The sequence below is a fragment of the Peromyscus californicus genome, unplaced genomic scaffold (genome assembly GCF_007827085.1).
Source record: "Peromyscus californicus insignis strain IS unplaced genomic scaffold, ASM782708v3 Scaffold_11__1_contigs__length_118956290, whole genome shotgun sequence".
Lineage (NCBI taxonomy): Eukaryota > Metazoa > Chordata > Mammalia > Rodentia > Cricetidae > Peromyscus > Peromyscus californicus.
The window spans coordinates 70,623,963-70,641,555 of record NW_026294402.1 but is presented as its reverse complement, the minus strand read 5'-3'; the positions used below and the strand labels follow the sequence as shown (position 1 = coordinate 70,641,555).

Genomic DNA, 17,593 nt, shown 5'->3' with positions numbered 1-17,593 from the left:
GTTAATAGATCAGCTGGGGTCTCGAATGTGAAACATATTCAAAATATCAGTCTGAATGACAGCGAGGATTCACACACACACACACACACACACACACACACACACACACACACACACAAACACACAAAAGCAGTACCTAGGGACAGTGAGCTCCCATATAAGATAATGCATACATACCATTAGAGACACTGAACTAAAAAGTGCAGACCATGAGGATTTCAATTACTTCTGAGTTTTACTGAAAATTCTACATTAAAAAAGTTACAAGTTTGGGCCAGGCAGTGGTGGCGCACGCCTTTAATCCCAGCACTTGGGAGGCAGATCGTCAAGGCCAGCCTGGTCTACAGGGCAAGATCTAGGACAGGAACCAAAACTACACAGAGAAACCCTGTCTCTAAAAACCAAAAAAAAAAAAAAAAAACACAAAGTTACAAGTTTGATGATGAAAGCTTCGAGGGATGGACATATATTTTGAAAACATGAGATATTATTTTCTTTCCCTACCTCCATTTTAGTTCTTTAAGGAACAGCATGTGTGTGTGTGAGTGTGTGTGTGTGTGAGTGTGAGTGTGTGTGTGTGTGTGTGTGTGTGTGTGTGTGTGTGTGTGTGTATGAGGAACAAGAGTTAATTATTTCAAAGATTTATTTGAATTTTAAAATTACTCTTGTGTTGCAATTCTTTCTGTTTTAACTGTGATCATACAATGTGGAAATGAGGAATTTTTAACTTGGTTCTTCTCTCACAGAATTAAAGTCAAATTAGTATGAAAAAATTCAATAGAATAAATAAAGAGAATTAACTCTTAGTTCTCACTAGGGAAAAATTCCTTCCACAGCTTGAGAACTACAAGAGAGACTTATTTTTAAATCCTGATATTTTGGTGTTGGTCCTTCTTACTGAGGAGGGGTTGGGAATTCCACTTAACGTATATATATAACACAAAGTTGTTTCTCTCTATCCTTCTCTCTCTACGTGTGTGTGTGCAAAAATATCCTGAGCAAAACGAACAGTTGACTCGTACTGGTCAGCTTTCCATTATTACAGTGAAATACTTAAAATAATAAATGTATAAATAGAAAAGAGTTGTTTGGACTTGTAATTTTATCAATTCCAGTCAGCCCTGATCAAATGGCTCAATAAATACCTTTGGAACTTTGTCTGAAGGAATACAGCATGTAGGATCCTGCGGCTGAACCAGCTGCTCATCAGTCATGAGTCAATGTATGAACAAACACAGTGTAAAGGCCCCACATTCCTCTTCAAGGCAATCCCCCAATTGAAAAAGGATCTCTGGTAAAGCTCCCATGACCTCCTAAAGACCTAGGGCACCCCTCAACAGTTCCATGCTGAAGATCACACTTTTAACATATGGGTCTTTGAGGGACATTCAACCTCAAAACTGTAGCAGAACCCGAATAAAAGTTGTCTCGAAAAACCAAAAAAAAAAAAAAAAAAAGTTGTCTTTTTATTTTGGTCAATAAAAAAATCTATATTTAGAGTCAATCAAAATATTACCAATGAGTAATACCAGGTATGTCAAGGATTCCTTTGAAAAAGACTTGAGATATTAAATAACCAAGTACAACTTAATGTCCATTAAAATACACATGGCTCCCTACCATAAATGATAGCAATGTCACAATATTAATTCAGATCAAACAAGTTAATAGTGCTGAGGATAAAAACAAACACAATACTCTTCCTTTCACTGTAGAAAAAATAGTTATAAGTAAGATAAGATTATATAGTTGTAGAAATATTAAGTAATATTCAAAATACTATTTTCAAATTTCACTTGACTCTAAAGGATATTACCATTACTTAATACAAAACAGATGTTTTCTAGGACTCATTACATATGCAGGCCCTGTGCCTTAATTTTGTAAGTAGAACCACTGGCCGGACATTATAAGCCACACCTGAAATTTCCATCACTTGATAGGCAGAGACAGATCTGTAAGTTCTAAGCTAGCCTGAACTATATATAAGAGATTATCTCAAAAAGAACAAAAAAAATCAATGAGCAAAAATAGCACTATAGTAAGATTAAAAAATATATATATATTCACCCATGTCCAACAATTACTAAGGTTAAGAAAATGACATGGATCTTTCTGATTTTCTTATTAGTTCTCTTTAAAAAATAGCAGTGCATATAGAGTAATATTTATTAAAATGACCCTTTTTAATTAGTGTTCCATGGAATATTAATAAGTGCTACACATCCAAAATTCAATTAACAAATAATTTGAAGAAGACCAGCTAAAAGAAAATTAATAGCTTTTGTAACCATGAGCCTGACTAAGACTTTCTGTTTTGCATTATGAGCATTCTCCAGGTTGTCTAAGGGAGGTATTTGACCTCAGCCTTTTATCTTCACTGAGTATTGTGAGAGACCAATGGAATGTTCTTTGGGAACTACTACAGTGGAATAACAAGATACATCTAAAAACTATATTAGGGAACTATAAAGAGATATCAAGGTAAAAAGGAACAAGACACTGACCCTTAAGTATTTGCCTCACCAAAGGACATAGTGGTTCACCATAAGAAAGGATTGATCTCATGAGTGGAAGCTACTGGCAGAGGAAGAGCATCTTGCTATAACATGTCAATTGCCCAACAAAGATAACTAATCATTGATGAAAGGTGTTATCCACATGATTTCTGTGTTAGATTAAAGATCAGAAGTTCATACTTGATGGTTCATTTGTATTCAGTTATCAGTGACATTTTCATGTATTTAATGTTTTGGTCTATCATCTGTTTTCATACAGTTCTCAAATATCTTTCATCAGGATATATACTGGTTGTCAAATGCTAATATAAGTAGAACTATATTTATTCAAAATACACATAACTAATTATATAATATCCCACCTTTTACCCAGCAAACCAGTCCTTTTCTGAGTACAAGAATACTATATTATTTAAATAATTTATATGAAACTTTAATGTAGATAGAATAAAATACAAATTTTCTGGACTGGAAGGCAAATTTACAAAATAAGACAAAAGCCCAAGAAAGAAAGACTATATGGAGATCCTGTTTTGGTACACAGATTGGTCAATAGTAGAAAAATCTGTAAACTGTTGGAGGAATTTTTAATATTTTTTATATTTTAGACATATTTTCAAATTTCATTTATGTATATGTGTCTATCTGTGTATTTGTATGCACATGTGTATCAGGTGCCAAAGGAGGTCAGAAGAGAGGTTCGGATTCCCCGGAGCTGGAGTTAAAGGTGGTTGTGGACCACCTGATATGGGTGCTGGGAGGCAAATTTTGGTCCTCTACAAGATTGAGAACTCTTAACTGCTGAGCCATCTCAGCAGCTCCTGAGCCTTACTTTTCAATGGACCACTACCTGGCTCAGAATCTCCCTTCACACAAGAAAAGCATACTGTAAATCATACAGTTTGTCAATGGCTTCTAAAGTAAAATTCAGTCTTTGTTTGCTAGGATAAATAATTAATATGAAGTTGATACCTATTTGTGTATTCCTTGATGATCTGATAGATGCTAATCTTAATTGTTTCATTTTCAAATCGATGGTGGCTCTTGTCCTTATAGATCCGGAATTCAGCTGCTGTCACTGCTTCTCCGTGTGGAATCTGGGTCAGATCAAACCGAAATTCCTTGTAATGCCTTCTCTGATGAGAAAAGTCCTTGTCTCTTTCAACTGAAAAAAAAAATTAAAGGAATGAAGAAAGGAAAATGTTAGCCCTTCATAAAATATGGAAATTCATGATAAATTCTCTGCCTTTCAAAGTGAAAACAAGCAGGACAGTATAAAACTGTGAAAACACTGAAACCACAGACTCATAGGTGTTTCCAGCTAAAGGAAATTCCACAGACCAATAGCCTTTTAGCTCAAATGCAATATAACCGTCTGGTTTTATACCAATTCCTGGATCCTAAATGGAAAGACTGTCCAAAAATGTTTTTAAAAATGAAGGTCGTAAAGTGATTGCCAATATGCATCAAGCACTGGAACATAGGTTTCATACAGGAGTTTAAAAGATGTTACAGAAGCCTGCAGAGTTCCAAGTGAAGTCAGTGGTGACGTTTCACCCAGCCACAGAGGAAAGAGGGGAGGAGGAGGAAGCATCCGTAACACGGGACCTTATTGGTGGCAGTTTCGTAGACAAATAAATAAAGCAAGTTCTTTTTCTGATTTCCACCAAATTTATTTTTAGCTGATCCATAAAAACAGCACTCACATTCATCATGTGATGCCTCGATGGTGCGATTGTGATGTATGCACTGTCTAATGTTTCAAGTTAAATACATATCCTCTAATGGTGATCCTTCCTTCACAGAAAAAAAAAATCCAAAATCCTTCTCGTATCTTTGTGAAGCAGCCAGTAAGCAACATTGCTTCTGTGGGACAGGATACCAAAGCAGCTCCCTCCACCTGACTACAATGGATACCAAAAGAAGGGTCACTTCTGAGCTGACTTCCCCAGGTGCAGGATGTTTATTTATTCATTTACTTCTGTGAATTAAATACTTTCCTATACCTTAAGGCTTTTTCATGAATGATTGTTCTAGTGAAGTATAACATCTAAAGACCTCTGTCTCACCTCACTCAGGCTGAAGAAGAGACTAGCTCCCTTCTTTAGCTATCTTTCTGACAAATGAAATAACAGATAGAGATCTCCCAAGGATAGTAAAAAATGCTGAGGGATTTAGAACACTGTTTCAAATACATTGTAACCTGATATGACTTAGTGTACTGTCTGGCAGTCTCCTAGTGGCTACCACAGCTTTCCTAATGAATTAGCTACAAGAAAAAAAGATTAATTTAGGGACATTCACTGTTATTTTATGGACTTAAGTTTTTCTGTTTATTGATTTTTCAAAATTTTAATTAGAATAATATGTAAAAACAAAACAAAAAACTGCTATAATGTACAATATTTCAGGCATTTCATAATTACTGTCAACAGTAATTTAAATTTTTCCCAATGACTTGTGTCACTGATAAAAATTTTAGTACAAAAATATAAAAAATACATATAAGTGCCAGATTTATAAATTTTAAAAATTGTGTTAGCAGTAGAGCTGATGCTGCTGACGGGGGCGTGGGTGAACCGGCCCTGAGAACACGAGCATGGGAGGAGAGCTGGCCCAGCCCCTCATCTGCCATGTGGGACCATAGGCAAGGGAGAGATGCCTTCATCAACCCCACCTTCCCCTCACTGCCTATAGCAGGTGGGAGAGCTGGCCCTGAGGTCATGAGAGCTGGAGAGCTGGTCCTGCCCGTCAGGCTGCAGCACTCGGGAGAGCAGGCCCTGCACCTCACCTGGAGAGCACAGTATTGCTGATCCTGTTGGCAGGGGCATGGGTGAGCTGGCCCAGAGGGTTTGAGAGCCGGAGAATGGTCCTGCCCCACCCTCCTCTGCCATATCATGGTGTGAACGATGGAAAGATGCCCTCCTCATCCCTCACCCCTTACTCGGGAGAGTGGACCCTGCACACACCTGGGCACCATAGTAGAGCTGGCCCTGGTGGTTTGGGTGAGCAGGTGAGCCCTGACTGAGGGCATGAGAGCAGGGGAACTATTCCCACCCCCTGCTGCCTGCTGCATTCAGTGAGCTAGCCAGGGTAGTGCTGGAGAACTCACCCTGGTGGTGATGATGAGGGAAAGTTGGTGGACTGACCAATTCAGCTATCACCCAGGACCAGAACCAGAGTGATGAGTTGACCCACCCCAACATCCACCCCATCAATGAACTGCTGGAGCACATGAAGGGGCGGGTCCTGCAGATCCAAAGCTATAGGCTCTCCACGACACAGGACAGCAACAGGATATCCAAGAAGTGTCCCAGTGAGGGTCCAGTGTCAATAGTGTAGCAGAAGCCAGAGAGGCCTTGAACCAGACCAATGACTCACTGCAATGAACACTTTTAAGTCAAGATGTATGGACTAAAGTGTTTACTGTGTGACTCACTGTGTCACACTACAGCTTCCACAGTGAGATTTTTTTTCTTTTATATTTTGTTTTATTGCATTTTGTGGGGGAGGTTGCAAGGGCAGAGGGCAGATATAAAGGGACGGGGAGATGGTATGGTAATACCTTGACAATAGTTAATAGCATTTATATGGAATAAATTAATATATTCTGCTGTGTGAAACCTATAACATAGAGCTGCCTTTCTCATTTTGAACATGGGGGGAACAAAGAGTAATGTGAATCAAGTTTTGTCCAGGGTTGCTAATGACAGACCTGCTGATTCCACTTACACACTATGATCTCTCCTATCTTATTAGTACAGGAATAAAAATCTGGAATTAACAACTCTAATGTCTAAAGAGTTCTATGAAATGAAGATTGGTTTCAGCCTCATTTGATGACTAAACTGGAAATCAACTAGTATAATGTGACTTAAATTCTCTATCTGTCCTGGTTTATCTAAATATGTATTGCTTTGCTGTAGAAGGTCTGTATTTATCTGAGTAACCCCCTCCTAGATCATATGTAAGTAGTTCCATACATGGTGATATGTACTCACTGGATATTCACAAATACATTTTCTCCATTCTGTGAGGCAACATCTGGCATTATAAAGTATAGCAACCATTAATCAGGTTTTCCTTAACAATAATTTTGTGATTGAAATTGAAGTCAAAACTCATACCATAGTCCTGGACATAAGAGCTGAGATGTGAGCTTTGTAGAATCCAATCTAAAGTATGTATTTCTAAAATGTAGATAATTTGTATTCATGTTATATGTGTCATCTACTGTTTTGGAGGCTAGGCTGTGTAACCCTCGAGAAGACAAACGTTCAGAGTTTAATGAAATTTGTTTTAGGTATACCACACAGAATAAAATTGTGTTGTAAATGTATCTAGTGATTCACATTCTCTGATGAGAACAGCAATAGAAATTTCATGGGACGTTGAAGATAATGATGGGAAAAGACTTATTTATATGGACTTCAGCTCCAAATGATGTCCATAAATATCCAACAAGGTAATTTGGGTTTCTACAAAGATAATTCTAGAAGGTGGCAAATATTAATATCTCTAAATTAAAAATAAGAAATTAGATAATGACAACTAGGTGGTAACAGACATCTGATTTTGAGACATCATTATAAACCTTACATAAATGTTCAAGATGCCCAACACTACACTTGTACCATAATTATATTTTGAAACGTAACTGCTTTCAATTTTGAAATGTTTGTAACTATCCAGCTGGATTGCTCTATACCTCTAACTTCTTCATGAGATCCTCTTGAAAAATAAAAATCCCAATGTAGTTTTTTTTAAAAAAAAAACAGAAATATACATACAATTAATATTCCTTAAATATAATCTTCTTCAAGGCAAAGTCTTACCTCTTTCATGTTGTGACAACTTGGTAAATATTAAGCATTGTTAATGGTTACAATGCATTATAAACCACTGTGTTAAATGGCTTGGGAAAATTAAAAGATAAAAAGTAAAAAAAAAAAAAAAGCAAAAATCAGAAATTTTTATTCTGTTGTCGGCTTTTACAGCCATGTTATTCTAAATGTTTTCCTTTTACTTACTCCTTAACGTGCTTGTTGAATCAACTAAATGCAAGTGGTTTCCTCACACTTTTTTTCTATCATTTTTAATAAAGTCTGTTGCACTGGATCAAAACCTTAAAATCACTATGAAATCCATAATCCTATTTTGTTGAGGAAAAAGAGTTCTTTCATCTTATAATCCCCTCCAAAGCTCAGGAAATACTAAAGAAGGTGTGGAAAGAATGTAAGATCACAACCAAGATTGGGGGGGGGGGGGCTAGAACACTGACTTCTGGGTCGTGTACTTTTGTTGGTGGTGGTTTTCACACTTGAACTCACAGAAGTTAAGATTATGGGACCCTTCCACATTCTGTCATGGAGTCTAGAGGGTTCATGGGACCCCACCACTCCCCAAGGATTTATACATCAAATGATGGTTGATGAGAGAAGAAACGTTTTCTTCACTGGTGTAACTACTGGTGAAACACCCAGGATCGTGTAAACTCTTACCCATGCTCCTATAAGCAGCCCCAATATCCTAATGAAAGTCACTCAGTCATTGGGGGTGGAGGAAGACATGGAAGAAGGCTGGAGAGGTGGCAAAGTGGTTTAGAGTGTTTTGGTGGTTTTGTGGAGTTCAGTTCCTACAACCATGTTGGATGGCTCACAATTGCCTATAACTTCAGGGACAGGGCATCCAGCAGCCTCTTTTTTCCTCTGCAGACACTACTCCCACACACAAACTCTCACTCAGACACATACACACACGTAAGTAAACATAAAATAAAGCTTTTGTAAAAAGACAGAAAAGTAGAAGGAGAGACGTGAATGTCAAGAGGACTGAGATCAAAGCAGGAGGACTCAGGAAGGGGATGGGTAAATATGACTGATCAAAATACACCATGTACTATGTATAATTAATATATGGTAATAAAAACACAAAAAAGAATCTCTTAATGACTATACACATAAAACAAAACCATCAACAGAAGGGCCTTAGCTCATTGAAATCAAACTCAGGTTTGTCAAAGGAAATGGGAGAACACAGGATAGAACACTGTGCTCCAGTGGAGAGCATTTCATTCCCCAAATGTATACACATTATTTCTTTTGTGTGAAGCAAGAATGAAACTGTAGGGAAAAATATAACTACGTTTAAAGCACATTGTCCCAGTGTGTTGAACTATAACTACACTTAAAGCACATTGTATCAGTCAGCTTCCCTATGATATTCACTATGATATATTGAAATATAACTACATTTAAAGCACATTGTATCAGTCAGCTTCCCTATGATATTCCCTATGATATATTGAAATATAACTACATTTAAAGCACATTGTATCAGTCAGCTTCCCTATGATATTCCCTATGATATATTGAAATATAACTACATTTAAAGCACATTGTATCAGTCAGCTTCCCTATGATATTCCCTATGATATATTGAAATATAACTACATGTAAAGCACATTGTAGCAGTCAGCTTCTCCATTTCTATAGCCTTTAGAAATGTTAGTATTTGATGACATATGTCAAAAGCTCAGCAGGGAGCAATTGTCTGATAATTACATACTGACTCTACTTTGTAACACATTCTTCTGTTACTGCTTATATTACAGGAATGTTTCAAATTTTAAAAAAACTCATATGGTATATGATGGTACACCGTGTGTATTCCAGTGAATGAGATTATGTAGACAATTCTACATGGTAACATGAAGAATTACCAATAAATCCATCAACTTAGAATTATTTATTTCAGCTAATGATTTCTAATGATGTTTTTAAAAAAACAAAACTCCAAGGATTTGTTTTACTGAGCACACATACACACACACCAAAAAAGAAAAAAAAAACTATCAAAAATGTGATAAAACATACACAGTCAAGTCAGAATCACAAGGGTTGACTAAACTTGCCTTTGTTTCTAGGCTTTATGTATGCTCCAAACATTTTTATCTACATAAAACTCCAGACCACAAAACTGAGTACAGCAACAAAAATCTTGACTACATTAGCACACCAACACAAATAATTTCTTATTATGTTTGGCTTTAAAGCCAAGCATTTAAACATGGTAATACAAAGGCATCCAAGAGGTAAAATTTGAATCAAGAAATTCATATTCCATGGTAAAATGTATTTATAGTAAAAATAATTGCTTTAAATTTTTTTACATTTACTGATTTAATTTATGTGTATGAATGTTTTATGTGCATGTGTGTGTATCGTGTACATGCTTGGTGCCAGCAGAGATCAAAAGAAGGGCTGGATCTTCTGCAACTAGGGCTATGAATGGTGTGAGCCACCGTGTGTGTGGGAACCAAACCCAGTCCTGCAAGAGTAATTAGTGCTATCAATTACTGAGCCGTCTCTACAAACCCTACCACCACCACCACCACACCACCACTCTTTTGAGACAGGGCTCACTGTGTAGACCAGGTTGGCCTAAACTCACAGAGTACTGCTTGCCTCTGCCTCTTGAGTACCAAGATTAAGCTACAGACCAAACTATAGCTTAAAAGTTGTAAATTGTCAGAATTCTGAAATAAATATGAAGCTGCTTCTGCTCAAGATACACACGCCAAAGACATTTATTGTTGAGATAAATGTATTTATTCTCAAATGCCTTGCTTAGCGATTTCAACACTGCTGGAAACTGGAAAAAACATGTCCTGATCGAAATATCTTCATGTCTGCAATAACTGAGGAATGAAATTAACTGACAGAAGATAACAGTTTATTTAGCAATTTATTGCGGTTTTAGAAAGATATGACCTTGGGCAGTCCGTCTTAATCTCCTACTCATGAGCCGCACCTGAGAAAACACAAACAGCTTGGGTAGCTGCAAGACATAAACAACACTCTCCAAGAGGATGGCGCGATGATAAAAGTATGAAAGAGAAAACAGATCGCTACTATGGGAATGCTAACCTATATGACTTTTCAAGAATTCCTTCCTTGGTCCACTGAGAAGCATAAACTTGGCCCTGTAAAGACCTATTTATTGGTCAATGAATGCATATGTGCAGGTTTTCTTAGAATGGACAGTCACTCCAGAAATGTGGCAAACCCCAGATTCCAGGACCCCGCGGAGCCTCTTAGCACCACTGTGGTATGTAGCTTCAAGAATTAGTTGTCTCCTTAAATGTTGCAAAGCACAGTGTCAGTTGTTATTCATATTTCATAATTGCTGTACTCTGTCATACTCCTAAATCCTCATGATAAATGTGATTTTGAAACTTAAGAAATTCAATTAATGATCCAATATTTATATAGTATTTTGTTTTAAAACCGTTAAGAGTTTAGAAGCGCAAATGATTAGTTCTTAAAGAAGGAAAAATTTGAGAATGGCTGGGCGTTAGAACTGAGTACCCTTCGGGGTTATTTAGAATACTATGACAACAGCTATAAACATGTATTATTGTCTCAATAATTAATCATAAACAATGAAAGCAGTAAACAAATTGGTGCTTGGTTTAACAAAATTAATAGGTTTGAAATTTTGCTTCTCCCTTAGCTGATCCAACAAGGTAGCAGCTTCCTTTTCTTCCTATAATATAGGTAAAATATTAATTTCCTCAATACTAAAATGTTAATTACAAAGCAAAAGAATAGTCTCTAGGTCTTATATTCCTAATTCAATATCCTTCACACCAGAGCTCCTAAATGTGTTGTGTTATTGTTTGGTTTGGTTTGGTTTGGTTGTGTGTGTGTGTGTGTGTGTGTGTGTGTGTGTGTGTGTGTGTTTAACAAGACTGACCTGAAACTTGTGATCTTCCTTCCTAAACCTCCTGAGTACAGGGATTGCATATGAAAACCATCCATCCTGGCGACAATAGTTTCTCCGAGTAATGACTACCACTTCTGACTCAGTGTGAAATGTTCCAAAACCAACATTTCTACAGGACAACAAGTCATCATTCCTGTCATTCTTCCTTGTTTGTGCATTTAGGCTCTCCCTCCCCTTTGTATCAATTCCCAGGGTATAGCAGAATCCTGGAAACACATCTGTGTGTGAACAAAGTTGACCCTTTTCAATAAATGTAATAGGTAAATAACACAGGAGTGGGAGTATTAGAAAGGAACCATGGTTGTGCGACAGGTGATTTGGGAGAAGGTTCCAGGAGTCTGTTTAGCTTTGCTGCACTGTCTGGCAATGAAACCCAGACCGACCCAAGCTCATGACGATCTAGGTTCAGCCCCTTTAGTGTTGACCCTACACATGTGAGCCACTTTTCTCAACTGAGTACTGCTTCCCTTCTATAAGAAGAGGTAATTTTACCATTTGCTGTAGTAATTAGAAACATACACTAGAGCTACCGTTGGTAAAGAAATAACAGCCAGTAACATAATCTATAATGGGATATGATGCATGGTCGTTTTTTGAGATACAAGCAAGTTCTTATTCCTAATCTGTGCTCAGATGTGATTATGATGTAGTCTTGTTTCCGTCTTCCTCCCTCGCTGTCCCAGAGAAGTTTTGTCCATTGTTGCTGCTCTGTGGCTCTATTTCCACTCACCTGAACTGTACCAGGATCTCCTAGCAAAGCCATGCTGGGCCGAGAGGTCCAGCCAAAGCCCTGGCTCTCCACTACTGCCCTTCCCCTTTTTCACTTCCCTCACTCATCTTGTCCTAAAAACAGCTGCCGTGTGCAATTTATTTATTCAGTTCTAAAATAATTGACCCTTGCTCTAAAACAAACCTTAGCAGTTAAGGGGGCAGAAGAGAAAATAAGAGAGCCCAGGATGATCAAGAAGGGTGGTCCTTTTTCCAAGTGTTGTGATAAAGATAAATGCTATTTTTTTTTCAAACAAAAGTAGAGGAAATGGAAAGATAGAGAAAAGAGAGAGATGGAGGGTGGGGAAGGGAAGGGGAGGGGTGGAAACAGGGAGGGAGAAGGAGAAAGAAAATGAGTTCTCACAAAAACGTTATCTCACCAGGCGGTGGTGGTGGTGGCGCACACCTTTAATCCCAGCACTCAGGAGGCAGAGCCAGGCGGATCTCTATGAGTTTGAGGCCAGCCTGGTCTACAGAGCGAGATCCAGGACAGGCACTAAAACTATACAGAGAAACCCTGTCTCAGAAACAAAAAAAAAAGTTATCTCTTACCTCTTGCATTGTAATTCTGTTGCCTTGTATCTATCACATGCATAAAATGCTTAATAGAATTATCTGTTTTCTCCATTTGCATTGTCTTGATATGTTTCTTGATTTACACCAATAGTAAATGGTCAATAATAATTAATTATCGGAATATTGGTTTCTTTATGTAGAATAAAGTTTTGTTAACTAAAAAAAAAATAACAATGTGGCTGTATTTTTAAAACTGTGCTACTGTAGAGTTAAAGAAAACTCAGGCTAAAATTCTATACTAGTAGACACAAAGCAATAATATTTACTTGACATTCTCTCTCTAAACTTCATTCCTACAAGGCAGGGCACAAAGTGCTACATGCTTTAGATGCTCTCGTGTTGCCCAGAAATATCAATCCAATGAAATTTGATAGTTCCCTAAAGGTTAGTCATCTCATTATTTTTTAAATGTAGTCCAATATATAGAAAATGCTTTTCTTCTTATATTGTGGTCATTGTATAAAAGTAATTATTAACTGGATATTAAAGACAAGTATTCATACTTATGGGTTAAATACTCATATCAATATTAATGTTAAAATTAATGTAGAATAATACAAAAGATGATACTTGATTAATAAATTTTATGTAAATAAGGGACTGTGATTTTAATGTGTAAAAAATATTTGAGTAAATGTTTAGCCTTTAGCTTTCACAGTCTCTCTGGTGGAAAAACTGGATACTTTTATAAATTGCCTGCATCTAGAGGTCACCAATATGATTCCATCAGATTTCACTGGATGACCTTGAAAATTCTTAAAACAAAACAGTCCATCTATAACCAACTGAAAGTGATACAGCTTATAGTAAGTTCACCCAGAACAGGCAATTTCGCTTTACATCTTGAAATTGGTGAGGTAACAGTTTAACCACAGTGAATATGTGTGGTTATCTGACAAACACAGGTAAACGGTTTGGGGAATTTTCTTGATATTGTAAAGAAGGAGTGGGAGCATCGTGTGGGTGGGTGACAGAGAAGCAGCTAACTTTGTGCCCATGCTTGGTTACAAGACACTGGAAAGGTCAGGAGTCACAAGACCTCGTTCGCCACTCTGTGCTACTGTGAGAAAATAGACGTGAAAGTTTATTCTCCCTCTTTCTCAAGCCTGAAATCCACTCTTGCCTCCTTTGGTTACAGTTTAGAGATGATCTGCCTGCCATCTCATACACAGTGTCCAAGCGAAGCCACATGCTATAACTCTGACATTGATATAGTTTGTATGCTTCTGTTTCTATAATAATACTTTCTACATCACACTTTTAGTATATGAAGTACTCATTTAGAAAAAAAAATTAACAACATCCTACTCAACAAAAAAAGAATTATACCCATCTGAAAGAAGTCTTTAAAAAATGAAAAGTTAACAATTATATTGTGTGTCCAGACTCTCTAAGGGGGATAAAGGAAGTGTAAGACAGAGTTTGTATAGCTAAAGGGTATATGAATTTTTTTAAATGAGAAAACAAATGCAATTCTCAAATTTGCTGCTTCAACTATTAATTCTGTCCGATAACATTCATGGAGTTTACTCAAGCTCAAACTTACAATTCAATCTGCTGTGTCTTTAAAGCACACACTATGAGTTTTCAGTATTGTCTGGCACATGGAAGAAAGCCACAGAGAAGTGTGACTATTCACTGACATCTAAAGTTCACAGTGTAACAGCCCTGGCAGGGAAAAGATTTTCTAAAGAAATTGACATGTACTCTACTTTTGGAAAGTGTATTAGTGAAAGATCCCAAAGAATTGAAATTTTCCTCTGTATACCATGCTGGGGGAGAGAAGGGATAAATCCATGGGCGCCAGCCTGAGGGACTTGCATCAGAGGAAGAGACTCCACACTGTTCTACACTTGCATATTTGTCTTGTGTTTCATCTTTTCTATAAAATTATCAAACACCTATAGCAGCATTTCTCAACCTATGAGTCGTGACCCCTTTGGGGGTCACATAGACATCCTGCACATTGGATATTGACATTATGATTTACAACAGTAACAAAGTTACAGTTATGAAGTAGCAACAACAAAAATTATGGTTGGGATCACCACAGCATGAGGAACTGTGTTAAAGGGCTGCAGCATTGGAAAGGCTGAGAACCACTGGTCTACAAGAAAAGGCAGAGAAAAACTAGTTTTCCCTCTTCTGGGCTTGACCAAACTGCAGATAAATCCAGTTCCTTTCAATTTATTTCCCAGTTTCTTTTAGGAAGCTGTAGGCGTATCAGCCTATGTGCCTTATTGAACCTAAATGACAATAGAGACCCAATGACTTGTTTTTACACTTTCTACAATAAGGAATAAAACTGTAAGGAAGTGGCTCAGCAGTCAAGACAGCTCACAACCATCTGTAATAACTCCAGTTCTAGGGGATCTGACACCCTCCCTCTTCAGGCCTCTGGTGGCACCAGCCACACATTTGGCTGCACATGCACGCAGGCAAAATACTTATACATATAAAACAAAAATAAATAAATCCCTAAGGTGCACACCGCAAGAACATATTACAAGTACACTAAGAAATGGGAGTACTTACTACTTCAGTTTAGGTGAATGTCACCAGTGACTGCAGGTGGGGAGTACACATCTGCTGTCTCCCACCCTGAGACTGTAATGCTGTACAGTGCTTCTGCCTGGCCCTACACCTTCTCTCCTGTATCTTCAGTCCCTGCTTCAATCTCTGTCCCACAGTGACTGTTCTATAGATAGGTGTGATCTGGATTTGGGATGCTTTTTCAGGTGTTTAAGGGGGTGACTTCAGACATTGTTATTGCTTTTCAATCACCTTGGCTTAAGTTGGTTGTGCTCATGCCTCAGGAAATAGCATTAGTCCAAATGGTATATTTATCCCCTTTCTTTTTGGGGGAAAACTCAAATAAATAATGATAGCTTAAATAGAATCCTTGTGCCATATTTTTCAATTGCACACTATGTTGTGATTTAAAAATATATGCTAACCTAGTAGAATCATTATGATTCTTTATGAGTTTATTACATTTGAAGAGAAGAAAGGCCTAATTGAAAGAATTATTTCTTTTATGTTAGAGCAATTAATAAAATTCTAAATAATTTACAGAATAAATGGTGTGTTATAGAAGATGAAAAGATATTTTGCAAATAATCTATGTCTTATGTTCATACAACCCATCCTTTATTTATACATAAAATACTTGTTAATTCTTCCATGATAAATGTGTAATATGTGTAATTATAAATTTTAAACTTTCTTTAAAATTACTGAAAATAGTTTGTTTACTAAAAATACGGTTTTATCACACAGCTTTGAATGGGTTATCTCTATTACATTCTCCCCTTAGAACTCTGGGAACCCCATGAAAGAAGAGGCAGAAAGAGTGTAAGAGCCAGAAGGATTGGAGGACACCAGGAAAACAAGGCCCTGTGAATCAAATAAGCAGAGCTCATATGAACTCATAGAAACTGAAGCTGCAAGCACAGGGCCATGTGGGTCTTCACCTGGTCCTCTGTGTATATATTACAGCTTTCAGCTTAGTGTTTTTATGGGATTCCTGAGTGTGTGAATGAGTGTGTCTCTGATTCTTGTGCCTGCTCTTGAGGCTCTTTTCCTTCTGTTGGTTGCCTTGTCCAGGCTTGATGTGATGGTTTTTGTTTTATCTTATTATATTTCATTTTGTCATGTTTGGTTGTTAGCATGTAGAAGCCTGTTCTTTTCTAATGAGAGATTGAAAGGGTGTGGATCTGGAGGGGAGAGAAGAGAGGGAGAAACTGAGAGGAATATGGTGGAACTGTAATCAGGATCCATTATATAAAAAAAATCTATTTTCAATAAAAGGGGAAAAATTAAATGCCAAAAATATGGTTTTGTGACCTAACTATTTTCACTTGTCATAAGTTGAGAGTGAACACTTATTGTGTCAGTCCTTATATTTAAAAATGGAAACACAGCATATGACATGTTTAACAACTGTTGATGTCATATTTTTACAAATTATGAGTGAGATGAATCACTGCATCAATATTTAAAAAATCTTATATAATTAGAGACCAAATACAGAATGGTTTAATAAAAATATAACAGGTGTCAGAATCAATAAAACACTCACATGATTGCCTTATTATTGATTGATCTTATCAATGAGACTACACTGTTATGTGAGCCAAGGGATCCTCATTGGTCTAAGGTCAGTTTGTTTACATAGATGGTCTCAGATTTTTGGTTGATCTGATTTCACACTCTTGGGCTCTTCTATACTGGAATTTAAGATCAACCAGAAAATACAGAGTAAAGTTCATCTATGAATAGACTCCTTATACATTCAAACTTAATAATTTCTTAAATCTCCAATCCAACTCCATATTAATTAACAGAAAAATGCATTTTCTCATACTATTGTTGTTAAAGTTACACATATTCTTAACATTATTTAATATTAATCCAACTAATAGATATGTATTATTACATAAACACTTGAGTTCAGCAACAGAACTGATGAGTATGTGTTAATGTTAAGAGAGCCTATTGTAGTCTGGTGTGGTGGCGCATGCCTTTAATCCCAACAGTCCAGAAGCAGAGGCAGGGGGGTCTCTGTGAGTTAAAGGCCAGTCTAGACTACAGAGTAAGTTCCAGGTCAGAGAAACCCTATCTTGAAAAACCAAAAACCAAAACAGACAAGAGAGAGAGAGCCTATTGTATCTATACCACAACTTAGGAAAGGAGAGAAGGAAATGAAGGGTGGGAGAGAGGGAAGGGGATGGAGGGAGAAAGGAAGGAAGGACAGACAAAATTAATCTCTGGGAAGTAAAGAAGAATATAATGACATTTAAGCTCAGTTTGAAAGACTGAGAATTTTTCAAGTAAAAGAAATAACGTAGGGAGTAGATTTGGATGAGAAGGGAGGTGGGAAGGAACTAGGAGTAGAGGGAGGGAAAGTATATTCAGATTATATTGTATGAGAAAAGAAACTA

The 17,593-nt window shown here is 37.1% G+C and overlaps 1 protein-coding gene across 1 annotated transcript in view; it reads right to left on the bottom strand.

The window, feature by feature from the left end:
• The window catches only part of Bmp5 (bone morphogenetic protein 5), a 125,608-nt gene that overhangs the window by 70,721 nt on the left and 37,294 nt on the right, over nucleotides 1-17,593 (bottom strand). Inside the window, exon 2 of the mRNA XM_052714699.1 lies at nucleotides 3,492-3,684. Coding sequence (XP_052570659.1) covers nucleotides 3,492-3,684 — 193 coding nt within the window. The remainder of the gene's footprint in view (nucleotides 1-3,491; nucleotides 3,685-17,593) is intronic.